We start from the raw sequence: 18,979 nt of genomic DNA, 5'->3' as shown, positions 1-18,979 counted from the left end.
GTCTGTTACTGTTTGGGTATTCTAAATCCTTCCTGATTTTCGGTTTACTTATTGTATTGATTACTGAGACAAGAGTGTTGACGTCTCTGACGAATTATCTGTTCAGTTTTATTCATTTTTGCTCCACATACTTTATAGATGCATACACGTGTAGGATTGCTATGTCTTCATGCGATATCCGTCCTTGTCCCTGGTTACATCTTGTCTTACTCACATAACTATCCCAGATTCTTCTGATTCCTGTTTGCGTGGCATATCTTTTCCTCTCCACTTACTTTGCCTGCCTATATCTTTATATTCAAAGTGTGTTTCTTATATTTCAAGCACATTTGTTACACATTTCCAATGTTCTCATGGCACTTCACACACAGGGTGAACACTGTGTGTTGGGCCTACCTCTTCTTGAGGCCAGGCAAGGGCTCTTAACCCACTCTCCGACTCTGTTCGCCCAGTGCCTAGCAATGAGTGGTCACTGCACAGGATGTTTATGAGGGTTCAGATAGCCCACTGCATGGAAGAATCAAGATTCTGATGCCCTTCTTGAGGTGATGGGTGAACTGACCAGCCTTAGGACACAGGTCTTGGGCTACTCCTTAAGGACCTACTCTCAGATACAGGCGCCATGTCCAGCACTGCTGGTGGAGGCTGGTGGGTGTGTTCAGCTGGGCTGCAGCCGTGAGTTAGTGGCTAAAGTGGAGTCCAGGGCTATGGAGCTGAGTGCGAGACTTTACATACAAAAGAGGAAGGCTGTTGGCTCAGAAGTGCAAGGCCACAAAGGGGAGGGATGGAAAGAGGAAGAAGACCCACCACAAACTCCACCAAGAGAGGGTGCATGCGGCTCCTGCCAGGGAAACAGCCCCATGAGAGCCCTGACACAGCAAACTGTTCCTTAGGACCCTGGCTGTGTCTCCTGCTCCTGGATGCCTGTGGAACAGCTTCTGTTTTCTGAGGACAAGCTCAGGATATTTAACTTTCTGAGCCAGGTGCAAGAGTGTAAGCTTTCTGAGCCAGGTGCAAGAGTGGAGGGCTATTCTCTGTGTGAGTGTAGTGACTCAGATCCTCAGGTCAGGCTGGGGGACCATGACGCTGCCGGTCAAGGGGAGATGTTATGGTCAGGGCTGTGTGTCCTCACGTGGCCCTTGAACACCTTCCTGCTGAGTGAGAGGGGGTGTAAGTGGTTCACGTGGGCAGGCTTTGTGCCAGAATCACCTTGGGTCTTGTCCAGTTGGCAAGGAGGAGTGGGACCCCCAGCGTGGGCTCGGTGTTGACTCCTTGATTAGAGACACAGCCGACCTTGGCCGATGCTGCTGCCTTTGGTGGTTTGGGGAGTCATACGGGCACTGGGCTCTCTTCAACATAACAAACTTTATGCTCCCCCCCCCCTTTTTTTAGGGCCAGAAATGATGATTCCACCAGGGGAGTGCATGTATGCTGGAAGGAAAAGAAGGAAACCCATTCAGAAACAGTAAAGTATCACATCTTCTGTTTTTGCTGATTGTTCCTGATGAAGGGGGAAAGTATTTGCATTTTCATTGAAAGGAGTGAATTTTAGGAATAAAGTGAATGAGGGAGAGGTTTTGCTGAGTCTTTCTGATGGGTAGAGGGGCTTGCAGAAACAGCATGAGACCCAGTGCCTGGGGCTGGCGGTGTGTTGTGGGTTCTCTGCGCAGCTGGAAACCCACTGCTGCCTTTCTTAGCGACTTTGGGCTGCTTTCCTAACTTTGATGGCAAGGCAAGACAAGGCAAAGCTGAGTGACACCTTTCAGCTAGAAGTCAACATGGGGGGCTGAGATGTCACCATGGTTGGTGAGCACCAGATCTCCTCCCTGCCCTGGTGAAACCTGTCCTCGCAAGGACACACCCACGGCCCCTGCGAGCGTTGCCACACATGAAGGACACTGTGGGGCTTGTCCCCCTGCCTGTGGGCCTCCAGGAGGTTTACAGAGTAGAGAAAGGAATCTGTGACCCTCACCTCCTGGACACAACACCAGTGTTCACAGTCCCGCCAGCAGCCCAAAGGTGTTCAGGACAACAAGGTATGAATTTTGCGGCAGGGGTTTGGGACTGCCCTGCTGTGAGGCCAGCAGGTGTGGTTCCCAGAGCCCAGGGGCTGCCTCTGGCTCCTCCAAGGGGGTCCTGCAGTGTGTGCACTGTTGGCTGGGTTTCTGGTGTGTGTGTGTGTGTGTGTGTGTGTGTGTGTGTGTGTGTGTAATATAGCTCTGTTTGAGTCAGTGTGAGCATGTGTATATAAGGCTCTGTGTTTGGGCCTGTGTTTCTGTGACCCAGGCTGCCCTTCTGGGCCCTGGTGGCTGCAGGGTTCTGGGAGAGGCCCCCACCCAAGGATAGGCAACAAAGGCTTGAGGGGCGGGGCTTCGGAAAGTGAGTTTGTCACCTGAGTTGGTTGTGTGGCCACCGCGGGCCTCCTGGGCTCTACAAGTGGAGGGTGAGGCAGGAGGCGGCTGAGTGTTTCCACGACTGGGTCCGGGGCGGGGCAGTGGTGGGGCTGAGTCCTGCTTGTGTGTGCTAGACAGGGTTCATTCTGGTGAGCACACAGTCACGTTGAGTAAGGAACGGCACCACGGCCCCTGGAGGTGTTGGTCACTTGCATCTTTTTCCTTATTGGGCTGTAACTGAAGGCTGTGGCACTGCACGTGGTTAAATGTGCAGTCTGGTCGGGTTGACAGCTGTATGCACCATGGAACACCACCAAAATCAAGGTCACCGACACTCGGATCGTACCCAGAGTGTCCTGTGTGCTTGCGGTCCCTGCCTCCACCTCCATCCAGGCAACCCTGATGTGCTCTGTGCCGTAGCCTGCTATGCATCTCTGGAATCTTCTGTAAGTGGAATCAGATACCATTTTGTTGGGCTTCTTTCCTTCAGCCTGATCTTGAGGCCCATCCACACTTTGTGTGTACGGAGCGTGCTCCTGTTTGCTGCCGAGTAGTGATCCAGGGTCTGGATGCACCGCTTCGTTTACTCACCTGCAGATGGACATTCAGGTGCTTCCCAGGTTTGGGCCGTTGCAGGCAGAGCTGCCACGAATGTTTACACACAAGTCTTTGTGTGGATGTATGTTTTCATTTCTCTTGGGTAAATACCTAGGAGTAGGATTTTGACTCAGCAGATGTGTGTTCACTTTTAGGGAACCACCAAGCTGTTTTCCAAAGCAGCTGCACCGTCTTGCTTCCCAGCAGCGCGCAGGGGCTCTCGGTCCTCTGCCTTCTACCCAGGTCCCCGATGGGCGGTGGTGCCGCCTCAACACGGCTTGATCTGCCTCGTTCCCCACGGGCGCTGGGCGTCTGTTCATGTGCTTGTGTGCCATCCACATATCTTCTCTGCTGTCTTCTTACTGAGTTTTAAAACTGCTTTACATATTCTGGATACAAGTTCTTGTGGACGTTTTCCCCCAATCTATGGCTTACCTTTTCATTTCATTTTCTTTTTTAAAAAAGTAATCTCTAGAGGCGCCTGGGTGGCTCAGTCAGTTGAGCGTCAGACTTCAGCTCAGGCCATAATCTCATGGTTCATGAGTTCGAGCCCCACGTTGGGCTCTGTGCTGACAGCTCGGAGTGTGGAGCCTGCTTCAGATTCTGTGCCTCCCTCTTTCTCTGCCCCTGCCCCACTCACACTCTTTCTCTCAAGAGTGAATAAACATTAAAGAAATTGAGGTTTATATACACAATGGAATACTACGTGGCAGTGAGAAAGCATGAAATATGGCCTTTTGTAGCAACGTGGATGGAACTGGAGAGTGTTATGCTAAGTGAAATAAGTCATACAGGGAAAGACAGATACCATATGTTTTCAGTCTTATGTGGATCCTGAGAAACTCAACAGAAGACCATGGGGGAGGGGAAGGAAAAAAAAAAGTTAGAGAGGGAGGGAGCCAAAACGTAAGAGACTCCTAAAAACTGAGAATAAACTGAGGGTTTATCGGGGGTGGGAGGGAGGGGTGGGTGGGTAATGGGTATTGAGGAGGGCACCTGTTGGGATGAGCACTGGGTGTTGTATGGAAACCAATTTGACAATAAATTTCATAAATAAATAAATAAATAAATAAATAAATAAATAAATAAAAACTAATCTCTATGCCCAACATGGGGCTCGAGCTCATGACCCTGAGATCAAGAGTCGCACGCACCACTGACTGAGCCACCCAGGCTCCCCACTTTCATTTTCTTAATGGTGATCTTCAAAAGACATTTAAAAGATATTGATGAAGATCAACTTACCCATTTTTTTCTTTTATGAGTTTGAGTGTATGTGTGTATTCTAAGAGTCCTGTGGCTATCCCAAGGTCTCAAAGATCTTATGTATTTTCTTGTAAAGTTTTATAATAGGCTATAGATTTAGGTCTGTGACCCACTTTGAGTTAATTTGGGGGGATTATGTGTGGTGACAGTTGGTGTTCACCTGTTTTCATGGGTTTCCAGTTGACCAGCCCCGTTATTGGAAGGACTTTCTTTCCCTTGAACTACCGTAGTATCTTCATCAAATGAATTGTCCAAAATCTGTGGGTTTATTTCTAGACTCCTTACTCTGTTCCCTTGTTCTATATTTCTATCTTTTCTGTAATACCAAGCCATCTGGAACATTGTAGATTTATGACAGGCTTAAAGTCAAAAGGATAGGTCCCCCGATTTTGCTATTTCATTGGTTATTCTTGGTCCTTTGCGTTTCCATGTAAATTTTAGAATCAGTGTGTTAGTTCCTATAAAAAGCATTGTTGGAATTTTAATTTGATTACATTGAATCTACACATCAGTTCAGGGGAGCATTGCCAGATGTACGCCAGGTATTCTATATTTTTGGTGCCAGGGCTCTCTTCCATCTGAGCCTGAACTATCCCTGTGCTAATGGCACTGGTCCTTGTCCCCTATCACCTGCTGAGTCTCTGCCCGGGGACTTGGAACTTACTCCACATGCCCCTGGGCCTGAGCCTGAAGCCCCTCAACCCCCATCCCCTCTCATGCCCGTGGGCGTGGGGTGGGGTGGTTCCTGCTCTGGCCCATGGGACTGGGGAATGGGGTGGCGGAGATGCATCACGGGACAGCCAGTATTGTGAGAAACTTTGAAGGGGCTCTTCCAATGCCCATTTCTCCAGCAGGCTAGTGTCCCTCCCGCAGGTGCCCCAAGAGGGCAGGGGTAGGAGAAATATCATGGCCCAGCTCATCTTCAGGCACAGGCTGTCTGGGGAGACAGGGGAGCAGCTCCCCCCTCCCAGCCCTGCACAGAGGTGAGGTTTCAGCAGGGGCCACCTGCCGGTCTCCCACTGTCTCCCCTTCTCTGACCCTCACACCTGCCCTGAGTGCTCCTGTGTCTCTGGGGAGGCCTCGGGTGTCTTTCACTGACTGGGGTGGGGGTGGGGGGCTCTGCTCTAGCCAGCAGGTGCCAGCCCACACTGGAGCTGCTCAGTTTATCTCCAGGCCTCCTGCCGGTTTAAATTTTGCCCAGCAACATGAGTGATTTGGGGGCATATGCCTCATTAAGGAAGAAAAACAGCAGAAAGTGAGAAAAGCAAAGATATAGGAGGAATGTTTGTAAATCATGTATCTGATAAAGGGCTTCTGTCAAGAATATAAAGAACTCCTACAACTCAACATTAAAAAGACAACCCAGTTGAAAAATGGGCAAAGGACTTGGGGAGACATTTCTCCAAAGAAGACACACAGACGCCCAGCAAGCATGTGAAAGGGTGACCATTACTGGCCGTTAAGGAAAATACCAGTCAAACCGCAGCGAGACACCCCTTCACGCCTGCGAAAATGGCTGTTCTACAGAAAAAGGAAACTGATGTGTCCATGAGGGTGTGAAGCGCCGAACCCTCACCCGGTGCTGGTGGTGATGTCTTTGGGTGCAGCCGCTAGTCTGGCAGCTCCTCAGAAGGTGAAATGGAGTGACCACACCGACCCGGCTGTCCACTCCGGGGCGTGCACTGAGAGAACTGAAAATTAGGTGTGAGCAGGGTCTTAGGGTCATAAGGCATTGGGTACGATGTCCGTCGAGTGAAAGCTGGCCAGACTTCCGTCGAGTTGTGAACAGGTGAGCAAATGTGGTCCATCCACACGACGGAGTGTTATTCACCCAGAAGAAGGAATGGGGTCCTGATAAACGCTGCACCACAGTTACTTGAAGACATGATGCCAGGTGGAAGAAGCCAGACGTGAAAAGTCTCACACTGTGTGGCTGCACGTGTGTGAAATGTCTAGAACAGGCAGAGCCGTGGAGACAGAAGGCAGCTTGTGGTTGCCAGGGGTGCTGGAGGGAGACCGGGAGAAACTACTGAATGGGTACAGGGTTTCATCTGGAGCCGTGAGATGTTTGGGACTTGATAGAGGTGAATGTACATTTTGAAAAGCTAGTGTTGTGTGAATTGTACCTCAAAGCAAACAAAGAAGTGGTCTCTGGGATCGGGGCATCAGGCTTCTCTGTGCTTTTGTGGCCAGGGGCCCTCAGACTCTGCAAAGTAGGTTTGTGCTGCGGGCCCCTCCTGACAGACGGATTGCTGGGTCTCACCACACTTGTAAGTGAACACACAGGGACAAATAGGAACTCCTAGACAAAAGAGACCTCAGCCCCTAAAAGCAGGAGCCCTCCAGCCTCCCAGGTGCCATGACCCCAGGGAGGGTTGGCCCTGGGAGCCAGGCAACCTGGGTCCAGCGCCAACAGCCCCTCCCCCTGCCGCCTCTCCACCCAACTCTGGCTGCCACTTTAGGTTCAGATGCTTTGATGTGGGTGATGTTTAGGAAGGGCCTGTATAGAGCTGTTTCTGTGAGGGCGGTTAGGGTTAGAGGAGAGGGACTGTCATCCGGCGGGGGGGGGGGGGGGGTGGTAAGAGGGTCAGATGAGGGAGGCCAGCTCTGCCCTCTACCAGGATGGTGGACAGGGAAGCCCTGGGCAGGGGGATCCCCCTTGTGGGGGAGAGCAGATCTGTTGTGGGGCAAAGGGAAATGGAACCCAGGCCACCAGCCACCTCACAGAGGCACAGCCCATGACGTCAGGGCTTCAGAAGGGCGGGTGGGACAGCGCCCAGGTGCCCAAGGGTCCTCTGTTACCCCCTCCTCGGACCCGTTCAGCCCTGCTGTGTAGAGGAGAAACTGAGGCCCAGAAGCATCAGTCACACCTGGACTGCAGGTCCTGAAAAGGTCCTGCGTTTAAGAAAAGCCTGGAAGAGGCTGAGCACATGCAGCCTGGGGCCAGGGATCCTCCTCACACTTGGGGAAAAGTTAGCACAGAGAGGTCAAGAAATGTGCTGGAGCCACACAGCTTGCCTGCAGCTGTGTCCAAGGAGACCTGCTCTCTGTCTCTGAGCGCCCTTCCTGATCATGGATCCCAGCTTCCTCGTATGCACAGTATCAGGAGCCTTTTGTCCTTTTCAGCACCTTTTCTCACTTAGAAGCTGATCCATGCCATAAGGTCACTTCTGGGGACAGGTGTGTGCTCCATGGGGTGACAGCCCCTGGCGGGAAACCCCGAGTCTGATGGCGCTTGCTTCCCTGCAGGAGGCCGGCCACGGGGGCTGAGAAGTCAAACCCGTCCAAGCGGCACCGGGACCGCCTCAACGCCGAGCTGGACCACCTGGCCAGCCTGCTTCCGCTTCCTCCTGACATCGTGTCTAAGCTGGACAAGCTTTCCGTCCTGCGTCTCAGCGTCAGCTACCTCAGGGTGAAGAGCTTCTTTGAAGGTAGGACTCTCTTCTGTCCATCTGTGCTCAGCTGGGTGTCACCTGGGCTCGCTTCGGTCTCACCCGGGCCCACCCCACTTTACTGGGATGGACCAGTTTGCACCCTGTCTTGGGTAATCATTTAGAGGAGCGGGCACTGAGTGCTGATGACCCAGGGCAGCCCTGTGCAAGGCTCAGGGGCTGGCCCTCCCCCTGCTCAGCTTCCCCACAGCCTCAGGGCTTCAGAGGACCAGGCAGATCCTCTCTGTGGGGAAGCAGGACCAGGGCTGAGCTCAGGAGGCCGTGTTCCCCCATTAGCCCGTGTTACTATTGGGTGGCCATCCTTCCGTGTTGTTGCTTTGTCTGTCCCGGGGATGCTGTGATCCCAGCCAGGCACCAGCCCCTCTGCGCAAGGGGTCCCTGGTGTGTCAGTCCCTTGCAGTAGCTGGGGATGGGTGCTCTCCTATATCTGATGCTCCCAACCAGGCCTCATTCTCCACGTGTCTTGGCTCAGTTCCTGGTAAAGAAATGTGGCTGTCACCACCCCGTTTCAGGGCCCATGACTGCCGTCATCGTCCCGAATTAAGTCTGAACTTCTTACCAAATCGCAGCTTACTACATGTCTTTGGGAGTGGGTAAGACAAATGTGTAAAGGGGCAGGTCTGGGCACCAGGGAGTGGTGGGGGCTGTGGCCAACAGCAGAGTCTATACTCTCTACCCAAAGGCTTTGGAGGTCGGTTTTTGCACATCCTCATTTTGCTGCACAAAACACCCTGGGCTGCAGTGAGGACGCTGGCCAGGGCTGAGGTCCTCGGGTGATGTGAACCCAGGTCTGTCCCAGCTCCCACACCTGTGGGGACAATTTGTCCTGAGACGATTATGGCAAGGCCTGAACGCACCTTAATCAGACATGTCTGAGGTGCGACTCGGCCACTGTGCATTGCTGGCCTTCTGCAGCCCCCCAGGAGAGGGAGGGCGGTTTTCTTGAGGACTTAGCCTACCTTCAATCCCAACTTCCTCCAGAGACCCCACCATGAGGAAACATTAGGGGCCTGCAGGCAGCTCTGCCCAGTGCATACTCCACCTGGGCACCTTGCCGACTGACCCCTCCAAAGGGCCCCCCGCACGTTGGCCTCCATTTTCTGTCATGGAGCAGGAATCCCAGATCCTCTGACCACTACTGGGCTCGGAGAGCCTGCTCTGTGTGTGAGAGCTCTGCATGGAGCTCCCTCCCAACCTCCGTCTGACACCCCAGAACCCTGGGGGCTCACCCATGTGTGTGCCCTCTCTGCTCTGGGGTGTGGAGCCCAGTGGGTAGTCTGGGCTGGTCCTGAGCCACACCGAGATGTCCCATCATGGAAAGGCCACCTGTCGTCATGGGGAGGCCGAGTGCACTGGGCTGGATGGCCATGTGGCCTGCTGAGCCAGGCTTGGTCCTGAGGGCTGGTGGCTGCCACATTGGCCATGCCCAGGACCCCTCTGGGGCATCCCTGCTCCCCTGTTCCCCTGTGCATCCCCGTGCTGCCTCTTCCATCCCTGACGTGGCCCCGTGGGATTCGCAGCCGGGGCTGGAGCTCACCCAGCGCTCAGCCCAGGTCGGTCTTCCTCACTAAACCTCGCACTCTTCCTTTGGGTTAAAAGGGTGCCACCTGGGTGTCCGTCACCCAGACTTCCATGGCTGGAGCCCAAGCTCACAAAACACTCCCGCTGAAGTATTCTGTAGGGTGACAGAGAATGGTGCGTGGCACTCAGTGGAGGTCACCAGGAGGGTCTTGTGGGCTGGTGGGCTTCCCACAGGAGGCAAGGGGCAGGCGCTGTCTGCAGGCTGCGCTGAGGCAGCCCCTCACCCCAGTCTGTCCAAGGCTCTGGCCCCTTGCTGCCAAGGTCCTACATCTCGGGACGGGGCAGGGGCGGGGGCTGCTAGTCACTGTATTCTCCCTGCTATGGTCTGGGCCCCTTCCCCATGGAACAGAGGGGTTTTGTGTTCCTTCCCCAGCTGCACTGGGGTATCCCCAGGCCCTCGGGTGACAGGACCAGCTGTATGCGGTGCAGTCCTGTCCCCCAACCTCCATAGCTGCAGCTGCTGTGTTTTCTCACTGGCCACATTCAAAGCCATGTCTATTGTCTGGATTCTCCTTCCCAGTGTCCACATGTCTGGCTCAGGCCCTCTCTCCTTGAAGTGCTGGAATCTTAGATTTCAGGTTCTTGGTGGCTCTGGGACCTCAGGTGAGGGGCCAAGAAAGGCCCGCAGATGGGAAGACCGGTGTAACCGGGGGTGCTCTTCCGAGCATCTGTGCTCTGAGTAGAAGCTGAGAGCCCCAGGGGCCCCCAGCCCCATGCCCCAGGGGTTCTATCCCCATGCCCAGGGCCCATCGCTTTGCCCTGGGGCACATCCCCAGGCCCCAGGGGTTCTATCCCCATGCTGGGGGCCTGCCTCCTCATGCCTGTGGCTATCTGGTGGGCACTCTGAGCCCCGATGGTGACAAGATCAGTTCACTGAGGTGACCTGGAACATTTTCGTGTTGTGCAGGACAAGAGTGCTTTTCTAGGAGGTTTGTGATGTGATGAGTAAGTCGACAAAGTCATACAAAATGTGCCGGAGAGCCAGGTGTCCACACCAAGGGCGCGGTCCCCAGACTTGCCTTTGTGAAGCCCCTCTGTTATGGACGGCCACCTCAGCTTCCACGGTGGCCTCCTTAGGCAGCTCGGGCAGGTTTGGGGCTGCCCTGGGTGGGGTTGGTGGTTCACCTCCTGTTGACACACCCTTGCAGACCTGACCTCCTGGCTGGGTGGTTGGGAGGGAACCAGGTCACTTCTCTGGATGGGTCCAGCTGTTCCCAGCCAGGCCAGGGTTGGTGGTCTCTGAAAGGCTCCTGTCTGCTGTTTCCAGGGGTTCAGGCAGCTGTTCAAGTACCTGCCTGAACGCCTCACCTCTCTTAACTAGCGGTCGGTGATGTTCCTGACCTGCCACCCCACGCCTCCCGCTGGTGCACGCGGACGCCCTTCAAGTCTGTCTGAGCAGCGAGGGCTGACTCCAGGTCCTGCAGCAGGTGGGCCAGCCCAAAGCTCACAGCTGCCTGGCCACTGTCACAGTCAGGTGTCAGAACAAAACTTGGTTTCTCCACAGCACCGTTTCTGTCAAGGGTTCTGAAGTGTGGGATCCCCTTGAAGCTGCACAGTTTAGAGGAAATTGTAGAAAGTTTCCCGAATTCATTTTCACTGTGGAGTTAGAAAAAAGTCAGGCTGCAAAAAATCGGATCTTAATCTGCACTTCCTGACTCAGAAATAGATGAGTTAATTTCATTAAAGCTTCCATAAAATGTCACCTTTGGGAAGGATGTGACCTGGAAAATTTCAGCTTCAGATGGTAATAAGAAAACTTGCCTGTGATGTTTACTTTAGTGCTGGCTTTTGTGGATTTTTGAAAGGCAGCAGATTTTTAATTTTTTTTTATCTGGTTTTTGCACAGGCAAGGGGCCAGTCAGTGCTTCTACGTTATCAACCCCTCTGCTCAAATGCAAGACTGGGATTTTCCAGTCTTGTGGATTTCATCGTTCACACGATAGGAAATTGGGGGCTGAGAAAAAGGGGGAAGTCAGGACAAACAGGACCCTCGAGGTGGGCTCCCCCAGGATGTGGGGCCTGAGAAGCCCCAGCACCTCCTCACTTAAGCCTGGTAGTTGGTTACGGCCACCCTCCCAGGCATTAGCTCTGCAGTGTGGGCTCGTCTGGGACACTTGCTGGCCAGAGGAGCAAAGCTCAGGTGGTGGAGAACCACCACTCACAGGTAACGGACCCAAGGTCCACACGGTGTGTCCGTCCCGTGAGTCTTGTGATGGGAGCATCAGCCAGGGCTCCTGACTCTGTGGAGAGAAGTGTCAGAGAGGGCAACAGGGGCGATAAGCAGGATGAAGCGAGAAGGGGGAGGTGGAAAAGCAGTTTCGGCTGTCTGTGGGAACGTCGAGATTCCGACCCTGGGTCAGTGCTGCCCACGGGTCGTGTCTGGGCCTCCCGTCCCTTTGCGTTTTCTCCGCTCAGCCCGTGGGGCTCGATTCTGCACATGCTAAATGGAGCCCTGCAGGGGTGAGTCCTGGCCCCTGCTCACCTGGTGGGCGGGTCCAGAAGCCCACATGTCAGGAGGGTGTGCCCCAGAACCTTCCCGAGAGGCCTTGCCCGCGTGCAGCATGTCAGGAGGGCAGTTTGCCTTGATGGTCTTAGGACCAGCAACGGAGGCGTGTACAGCTAGCTGAGTGGTACCAGTTTTCAGCTGTCACTAGAGTTATCCTTCTCTCGATGAGCCCTGTGCATCCCTCCAAATGCACACACCAAGGCCCGCACCCCGGTGTGGCTGTGTTTGGAGATGGTGCCTCTAAGGAGTATTAAGGTTAAATGAGGCCCTGCGGAGGACCTGACCCCACAAGATTAGTGTTGGTCTGAGGAAGCCAGGAAAGATTTCACCAGAAACTGAATCTGCTGGTGCCCTGATCTCAGGCCTCAGCCTCTAGAGCTGTGAAGAATACTTATCTGCCGTTTACACGCCCGTGCGTTGTGTCTTGTTACAGGGACCCAGGCTGACTGAGATGGGCCTTCTGGGGGCAAGAGGGTTGGGACCTGCCCCCTCTCCTCTCATGTGGAGTGTCCAGGGGCTTTGTCCCCCAGGCACATGGATACGGGTCACTGCTGCCTCTCACCTCATCTGCTGCTGGAACCACCTTCCTTACCCCTTCCTTCCCAACACTGGCACCTTCCAGAATTGGTTCCCTGGGGCGTTTCCAGCAAAGACACGCTAGCGTTGGGTCATTCAGGATAGAGTGCCTGTCCTGTCCTACTGTCTGTGGCCACCAGCTTCTGACCCCGCAGGAAGGGCCCCCAGCACTCCTCAGATCACTCTTGATTCTTCTATGCACTGTTTTACTTACCTTACCATATCTTAGCTACTTCCAGGAAGAGGAGCAAGCACTCTTTGGTCTGTGCACCGATTTACTCCCTCCCTTCTGGTACCTGCATCTGCTCAGACCTGCTCAGAACTCAGGGTCAACACAAAACAGCTTTGATTTTTTTTTTCTCTCCCCGTCCCAGCAAATCTCCTTTCTGGTTAGTTCCTCCACTACCCATGGAAGAACCAGGGCAGCTATGGATGTTTCTGGTCCCTTCCAGGGAATTCAGTGTCCCCTCCCCACCCCTTCACTCCATAATGTTGGCTTCCTATGCAGGCTGAGCTTGGTATTAGTATGACCTGTCTTTCAAGTGTGAGCCTTCTCCCAGCCCTCACCTGGAGCTCCAGCAGGCAGAAGGGCGGGGGCTCAGGCTGGCTGCTTCTCCTCTTGGTCCTGCCCCACTGGTAGCTGTGGTTTCCTGCCCTTCTGGTTCAGAGCAGCAGCAGGGAGGAGAGGCGAGGGTTCACTGAGGTCCTACATGACTGGCATTGCCGTGAGCTGGCCGGCAAGGCTCAGTGGGGGACCCAGAGGGGTCTTCTACTGCGGTTGGTAACACTGGCACTCTGTCCTCTCCAGCTGGTCCCTGGCACCTCCTTTCTTAGCCTCAGGTGTCAGAAGGTACCTCTAGCCTCTTCTGTTGCAGTCTCTGCTCATGTCTCCAGGCACCCTCTTGGAGGACTTGAGACATCCCAGGCCAGTGGTTGGGCATTATGACCCTACCTGCTCCCCAGGAAACACTCATCTTAGACCCACTAGGTTGGTAGATGGCACTTCCCACATGGATGCAGCTCAGGTGCCTACCAGGAGCCTTAGGCCCCACCTTTGTCCTTTGGATTTCTTGAGTGTAGAGAGATGCCAGTCTTCAGGGTACAGGTGGGGGCATGCAACTCACAACACAGACCCTCCAAGGAGACCCTCCTCCCATCCTTGAGCATCTCTTGTTTCTGACACCTCCTTTGTAACCCTGCCCAGGTCACCTGGAATCTCACTTTGGGACTTGGGTATAGTTGGCACTTTGTTGTCTTGGGGCCTCAACTCTTTCAGACAGAAAGAGTTCCATATTAACAACCTGTTATAAGGCAAGAAAACAGAAGATCCACCATGGTCCCCATCCCCGGGCGTTTAGAGTCTAGTGGGAGAATTCTGCTACCAAATATACGCCTTCTTCCATTTCCAACAATACAACAGGCCAGTAACTAATCGGTCATCTTGCTGCTAACAGCCAAAAATGCAAGATAAAATATCTGAAACCTGTCAAAATATATCAGTGGGCAAGCAGGAGATTAAGGAATACTCAGAGACCAAAAACAAAATGAAGCTGAGAACCCAAAGAGAGTTTTATTAAAGGAAATTTTAAATGTTTATTTATTTATTTTTGAGAAAGTGCATGTACACAAGTGAGGGAGGGGGAGAGAGAGAGAGGGAGAGAGAATCCCATGCGGGTTCCATGCTGTCAGCACAGAGCCTGATGTAGGGCTCGATTCCACAAACCATGAGATCATGACCTGAGCCAAAATCAAGAGTTGGATGCTTAACCAACTGAGCCACCCGGCACTTCTACTAAAGGAAATATTGAAGGATGTACTTCATGCAGAAGGAAGGGCATTCCAGGTGGGAGACCTGGAGTGGAGACGAATGGAAGAGCAGGAGGGTGGTGACCGTGTGGGCAGACTGACGCAAACACTGAGAGTATAAAACAGTAGTACTACCATGTTGGAAGAACAAGAGAGAGAGAATAAATTCCTAACCGTAAAAGTGGAGAGGGAGACTTGAGGCACAGACTTTGGTGGTTCTTGTGTTAATGTCCTATGGAAGCTGGCTAATTAATTCATCATAAACTGTCCATAATAATCATCAGGGTGAAAGAAATGGGGTTTCCCTTAAAACTAGTGGAGAGACAAAGTAGAATAAGTAGATGTAATCAATATTCTTGGACAAGAAAGAAGAAAACAGAGATGTGGAAGGGGGAGTAGAAACCACAAAATCCCAAATATGTCATGAATTACAGTAAATGTGAATAGACTAAACATGACAACTGAAAGATAAGGATTATTAGGGTGGATTACTATGTCTGTTTACAAATGGCATGGAAAGGTTGAAAGAAAAAGGATGGAAAAATGCTAACTGAAAGAAATCTCATGAAGCCATTTTAATGTAAAAAAATTTAGTTTTTGGTTAAAAAACATGACTGGGGATCGTGAGAGAGTCACTACATAATGATTTTAAAAATTTATATCAATTAAAAATTTTTAAATTGAAAACATTTTGTCAAGCACTAAAATGGTTTTATTTATTTATTTATGTAAAGTTGATTTATTTGAGAGAGAGAGAGAACAAGCAGGGGAAGGGCAGAGAGAGGGAAAGAGAATCCCAAGCTTTGACCTGGGGCTCAAACTCATGAACTGTGAAATCATGACCTGAGCTGAAATCAAGAGCTGGATGCTTAACCAACTGAGCCACCCAGCACTGAAATGATTTTACATTTATGTGCTTCCAGTAACATAACCTTGAAAATATATAACAAATATTGACAGAACTATACAGAAAAACAGATGAATTCATCCCCATGAAAGATTTTAAGTTATTTTCTCAGTGTTTAATAGATCAAATAAATAAAAATCAGTAAAGATTCTAGGAGATTTCACAATGCAAAAAGGGTTAGTCTAAAGGACACACATAAAACACTACTCTGAAACTATAGAATTCACATCTTTTCAAGCCCACGTGGAATTTATAAATATACTGAAAACATATTGGCCAATGAAAGCAAGTCTCAATAAATTTCAAAAGACAAAATCATGACAAATGCATGTTATAAGACCTCAATGCACTTGAGCTGGAAATCAGTAATAAAAGATGACTTCAAAACCCTTATATTTGGAAATAAACACACTGGTAAATAACTCATAGATGAAAGAAGAAAACATCATGAAACTTAGAAAATATTTACAAATCAAAATGTGGGGCATGCAGCTAAAGTAATCCTCAGAAATAAATAACCCTATGTGTTTATATATGAAAGAAGAAAGGTGGAAAATTAATGAACTAAGCATTAGGTTCAGTAGTTCTGATAAAGCAAAGCAAAATAAACAAAAAGAGTCCAAGAAAGCAAATAATAAAAGAGAAGATATTGGTGAAACAGAAAAGAAACATACAATAGAGTTCCTCTAAAATGATAAAATTTGTAAATATCTAGTGAAACTGAATGAGGAAAAAAAAGTAAATACTATTAGGGACCTAAAGGGAACATGATTCTAGGCGCTGCACATATTTGAAAGGTAACTGAAGGCTATTATGAACAAATTTATGTCAATAAATTGGAAAACAAATGAATACATTACTAGAAATATAGCTCATTAGAAATGACTCAAGAAGAAATGGAAACCCTAAATAGTCATATGACTATTTTGAAAAGTCGAATCAGTAGTTAAAATGTAGACCCAGAGGGTTTTAAAGCAATCTCTACCAAATATTAAAGGAATTAATATTAAAGGAAAAATAATTCCACTCTGTACTGAATCCTGTGATGTTGGATTGGAATTGGAGGTACTGGTGTGAGCTCATCATTTTCAAAATACAAAGATAGCTATAGACATAAATACGTGTGTATAGGTGTGTGTTCTGCCCACTGGCAAGGTCTAAGGTTGCTGGGAGCATAGCTCACACTCAGATCTTGGTTTCTAGATACTGTTCACCATCAAAAGGAACTCAGGCCTCCTTCCAGAGTTGGAGCAAGGAAAGCTTAGAGCATCTCAAGCCAGAAAGTGAGGCAGTGCTCAGAGAGGAATGGAGACATCCCACAGGACACAGCCATCCCAAGGGGGCTCTCACTGGCCAAATCTGGACCATTTCAGCATTAAAATGAAAAAGAATAGTAATAGATCATAACCCAGTGAATAAAATAGGATTCCATAAGCCCACACTGATATGTATGCATAGACGAATGAATGAATGAATGAATGAATGAATGAATGATAAGACAAAGTTTTCCTGGGGCACCTGGGTGGCTCAGTTGTTTTAAATGTGTGACTTTGGTTCTTGTCATGATCTCATGCTCGTGGGTTTGAGCCCTGTGTCAGGCTCTGTGCTGACAGCTGAGAGCTTGGAGCCTGCTTTGGATTCTGTGTCTCCCTGTGTCTCTGACCCTCCCCTGCTCCTGTGTGTGCTCTCTCTGTCTCTCTCTGTCTCTGTCTCTCTCTCTCTCTCAAAAATAAACATTAAAAAAAAAGACAAAATTCTCCCTAGGGCAGAGTGCTGATGAAGAAGCCCGGGCTGTGGAAAGGTGACTGGAGACAGATGTGACTTACAAAGTCATCAGTCATTCACTGTTGTAGCAATAACTCAGGCAAGAAATTTCTGTACTAAAATTAGTGGGCGAAAGTGGGCTCAGAAGTGGAATTTTTATAGTCTTGAACCGCCTCCCAACAAGTATGAGTTCACACCTAAGGGAAAAACTTAGAATGGAGAAACCCACCACCTGCCTTAGGCCACCAAATCTGACCCCTCACATGCTGGGCAACAGGAGGCAGAGAACATGTCCTCTTGGGTGATGTTCCTGAGAGGGTGAGCAGACCGTGGTCTAAGCTGAGGAAACACTGGACAACCCCCAGCTGAGGGGCAGTTTGCAGAGTTGCTGGCAATGATCTTCAGGGTCATTGAAGTCAAGGAGGACAAGGAGGCTGTCTGCAAGGAGAGGTAGGACCGACTCAGCTGAAGGGTGTTTGGGGGACACTCGGTGGAGTCTGGGCAAAGCCTTCGGTGCACGTGGTGCTGTTCTTCCCGCTGCCGTGAGAAGAGGGAGGAGGCCCGAGGAGTGCTTCTGGGGTGTGGACCCGGGTGGCTCCGGAGCCAGTGAAGAGCACGTGCCTGGGGGAGCTGGTGGGGCCCGGGAGGGCGTGGCACACCCATGTGTTTGTCAGACAAGTCCCGTCGGAACCTTCCCGAACCACTTGGCTCTTTGGGCACCCAGTCCTTGGTAAAAAGCAAGAGAATTGCTAGCACTTTCCGCAGCCACCGTTAGCATCAGCCGTTTTGCAGGCGGGGTCTGAGCAGTGCTGGCTGGTCAGGGGGAGCAGGCCAGTGGGCAGCTGTGGGGACTGGGAAACACTGGGGGAGCAGGGTGCCACAGAGCGAGCAGAGGGGTCGCCCCGTGTCTCACTTGGGGGACACTCCCTTGGTAGCTCTGCGCACCTGCTGGGCTCATTTTCTTGCAGCCAGGCCCCCGCGGCACCTCCGCTCCTCCAGGTTGTTTCTCGTGTCAACCCCAGACAGCCTCCCCAGGAGGTACACCCCCAGGATGGGCTGGCATTGCAGACGCTGAAGAAAGGGGTGCCCGCTTGAGCAAGGGAATGACCACATCCCGCAGAGGCCTGTGCACCTGGACAGCTCTGGGCACCGAGGCCTCCACATCCCTTCAGCCTGTAGCATCCACCACGAGGGAAGCATGGTAGGAAGCGCTTCCTTCACAGTGACGTGTGGTGACGATTCACACAACCACCTTGTCAGGTTGTTTGCAAATTTGAGGTTACGTAACTGGAGGCTTCTTTACAAATGTATTATAAGTTCATTCTTTATACATGAATCAGACGTTCTCTGGTAGCTTTGCTTCTCCAGAGCTCAGGACACTTGACCAGTAGGTACAGCCCCAGACTCTTTGCTAGCAAAGAGTCCCCCAGCGTGGTGGCTCAGAGCACCCAAGGGTAGGCCAGGGCTCGCTGACTGTGGGTGTGACCATGGGTCATGCACACTGGCTCGTGGGCTGCTTCATATACCTGCACACCACGCAGTTATTTGTCGAGTAAGTATTGGACTTTCTCAAAGCGCCAGCATGCTGTGTGGGTTATGTTTTGTCGTGTTTCACAAAATGTTGCTTGAACTCTTGGCTTGACGCTGGTGTACTTCTCTCGTGATGCGTTGAAACTTGACAAAAACGCCTAACAAGTGGGCTTGTCCCGGATGTTTCACACCATGAAAAGGATATGGATCCCCAGTGTGTGTAAGTTCCCCTCTCTTTTTCTTCCCAAAGAGCTGTTTTTGGTTGTATCTTGCTTTGGGGATTTAAGGAAAGAGTGCACTTTCTCTGCAGGACATGTGACCCAACTTACGCAGAAGTGGTTGGAAATGTGTTCTTTTCACCAGAGAAAGTGGATGGGGTGGCCACTGCCTCTCTCTCATCACTGGCTCTGAGGAAATGCATTTTCCTGTGGTGCCTTTTCAGCCGTACTAAAGTGTGAAATCTCTAAAGCATGCCTGGTACATTTTGGAAAATACGGAAAGTTTTTACAGAAAATCGACAACTTGATGCAACGTACATCTTGGAATGTGCTCTTACTCCCTAAATGCAGAGCTTGCAAGAAACAAGCGTGTTTCTTTATAC

At 51.1% G+C, this 18,979-nt stretch overlaps 1 protein-coding gene across 4 annotated transcripts in view; it reads left to right on the top strand.

The window, feature by feature from the left end:
* Nucleotides 1-18,979, top strand: part of AHRR (aryl hydrocarbon receptor repressor) — a 92,242-nt gene that overhangs the window by 18,052 nt on the left and 55,211 nt on the right. For 3 of the 4 annotated variants that reach the window (XM_053213912.1, XM_053213913.1, XM_053213911.1), the window contains exons 2-3: nt 1,393-1,465; nt 7,506-7,687. In XM_053213912.1, the coding sequence (XP_053069887.1) occupies nt 1,401-1,465; nt 7,506-7,687 (247 nt within the window). In that variant the 5' untranslated portion in view covers nt 1,393-1,400. The remainder of the gene's footprint in view (nt 1-1,392; nt 1,466-7,505; nt 7,688-18,979) is intronic. The other variant, XM_053213910.1, reaches the window with a different exon arrangement.

This window comes from Acinonyx jubatus, unplaced genomic scaffold (assembly GCF_027475565.1).
Source record: "Acinonyx jubatus isolate Ajub_Pintada_27869175 unplaced genomic scaffold, VMU_Ajub_asm_v1.0 scaffold_20, whole genome shotgun sequence".
In the NCBI taxonomy this organism is placed as follows: domain Eukaryota; kingdom Metazoa; phylum Chordata; class Mammalia; order Carnivora; family Felidae; genus Acinonyx; species Acinonyx jubatus.
Note: the sequence above shows the minus strand (reverse complement) of the source record. Positions and strands in the feature narration are given on the sequence as shown.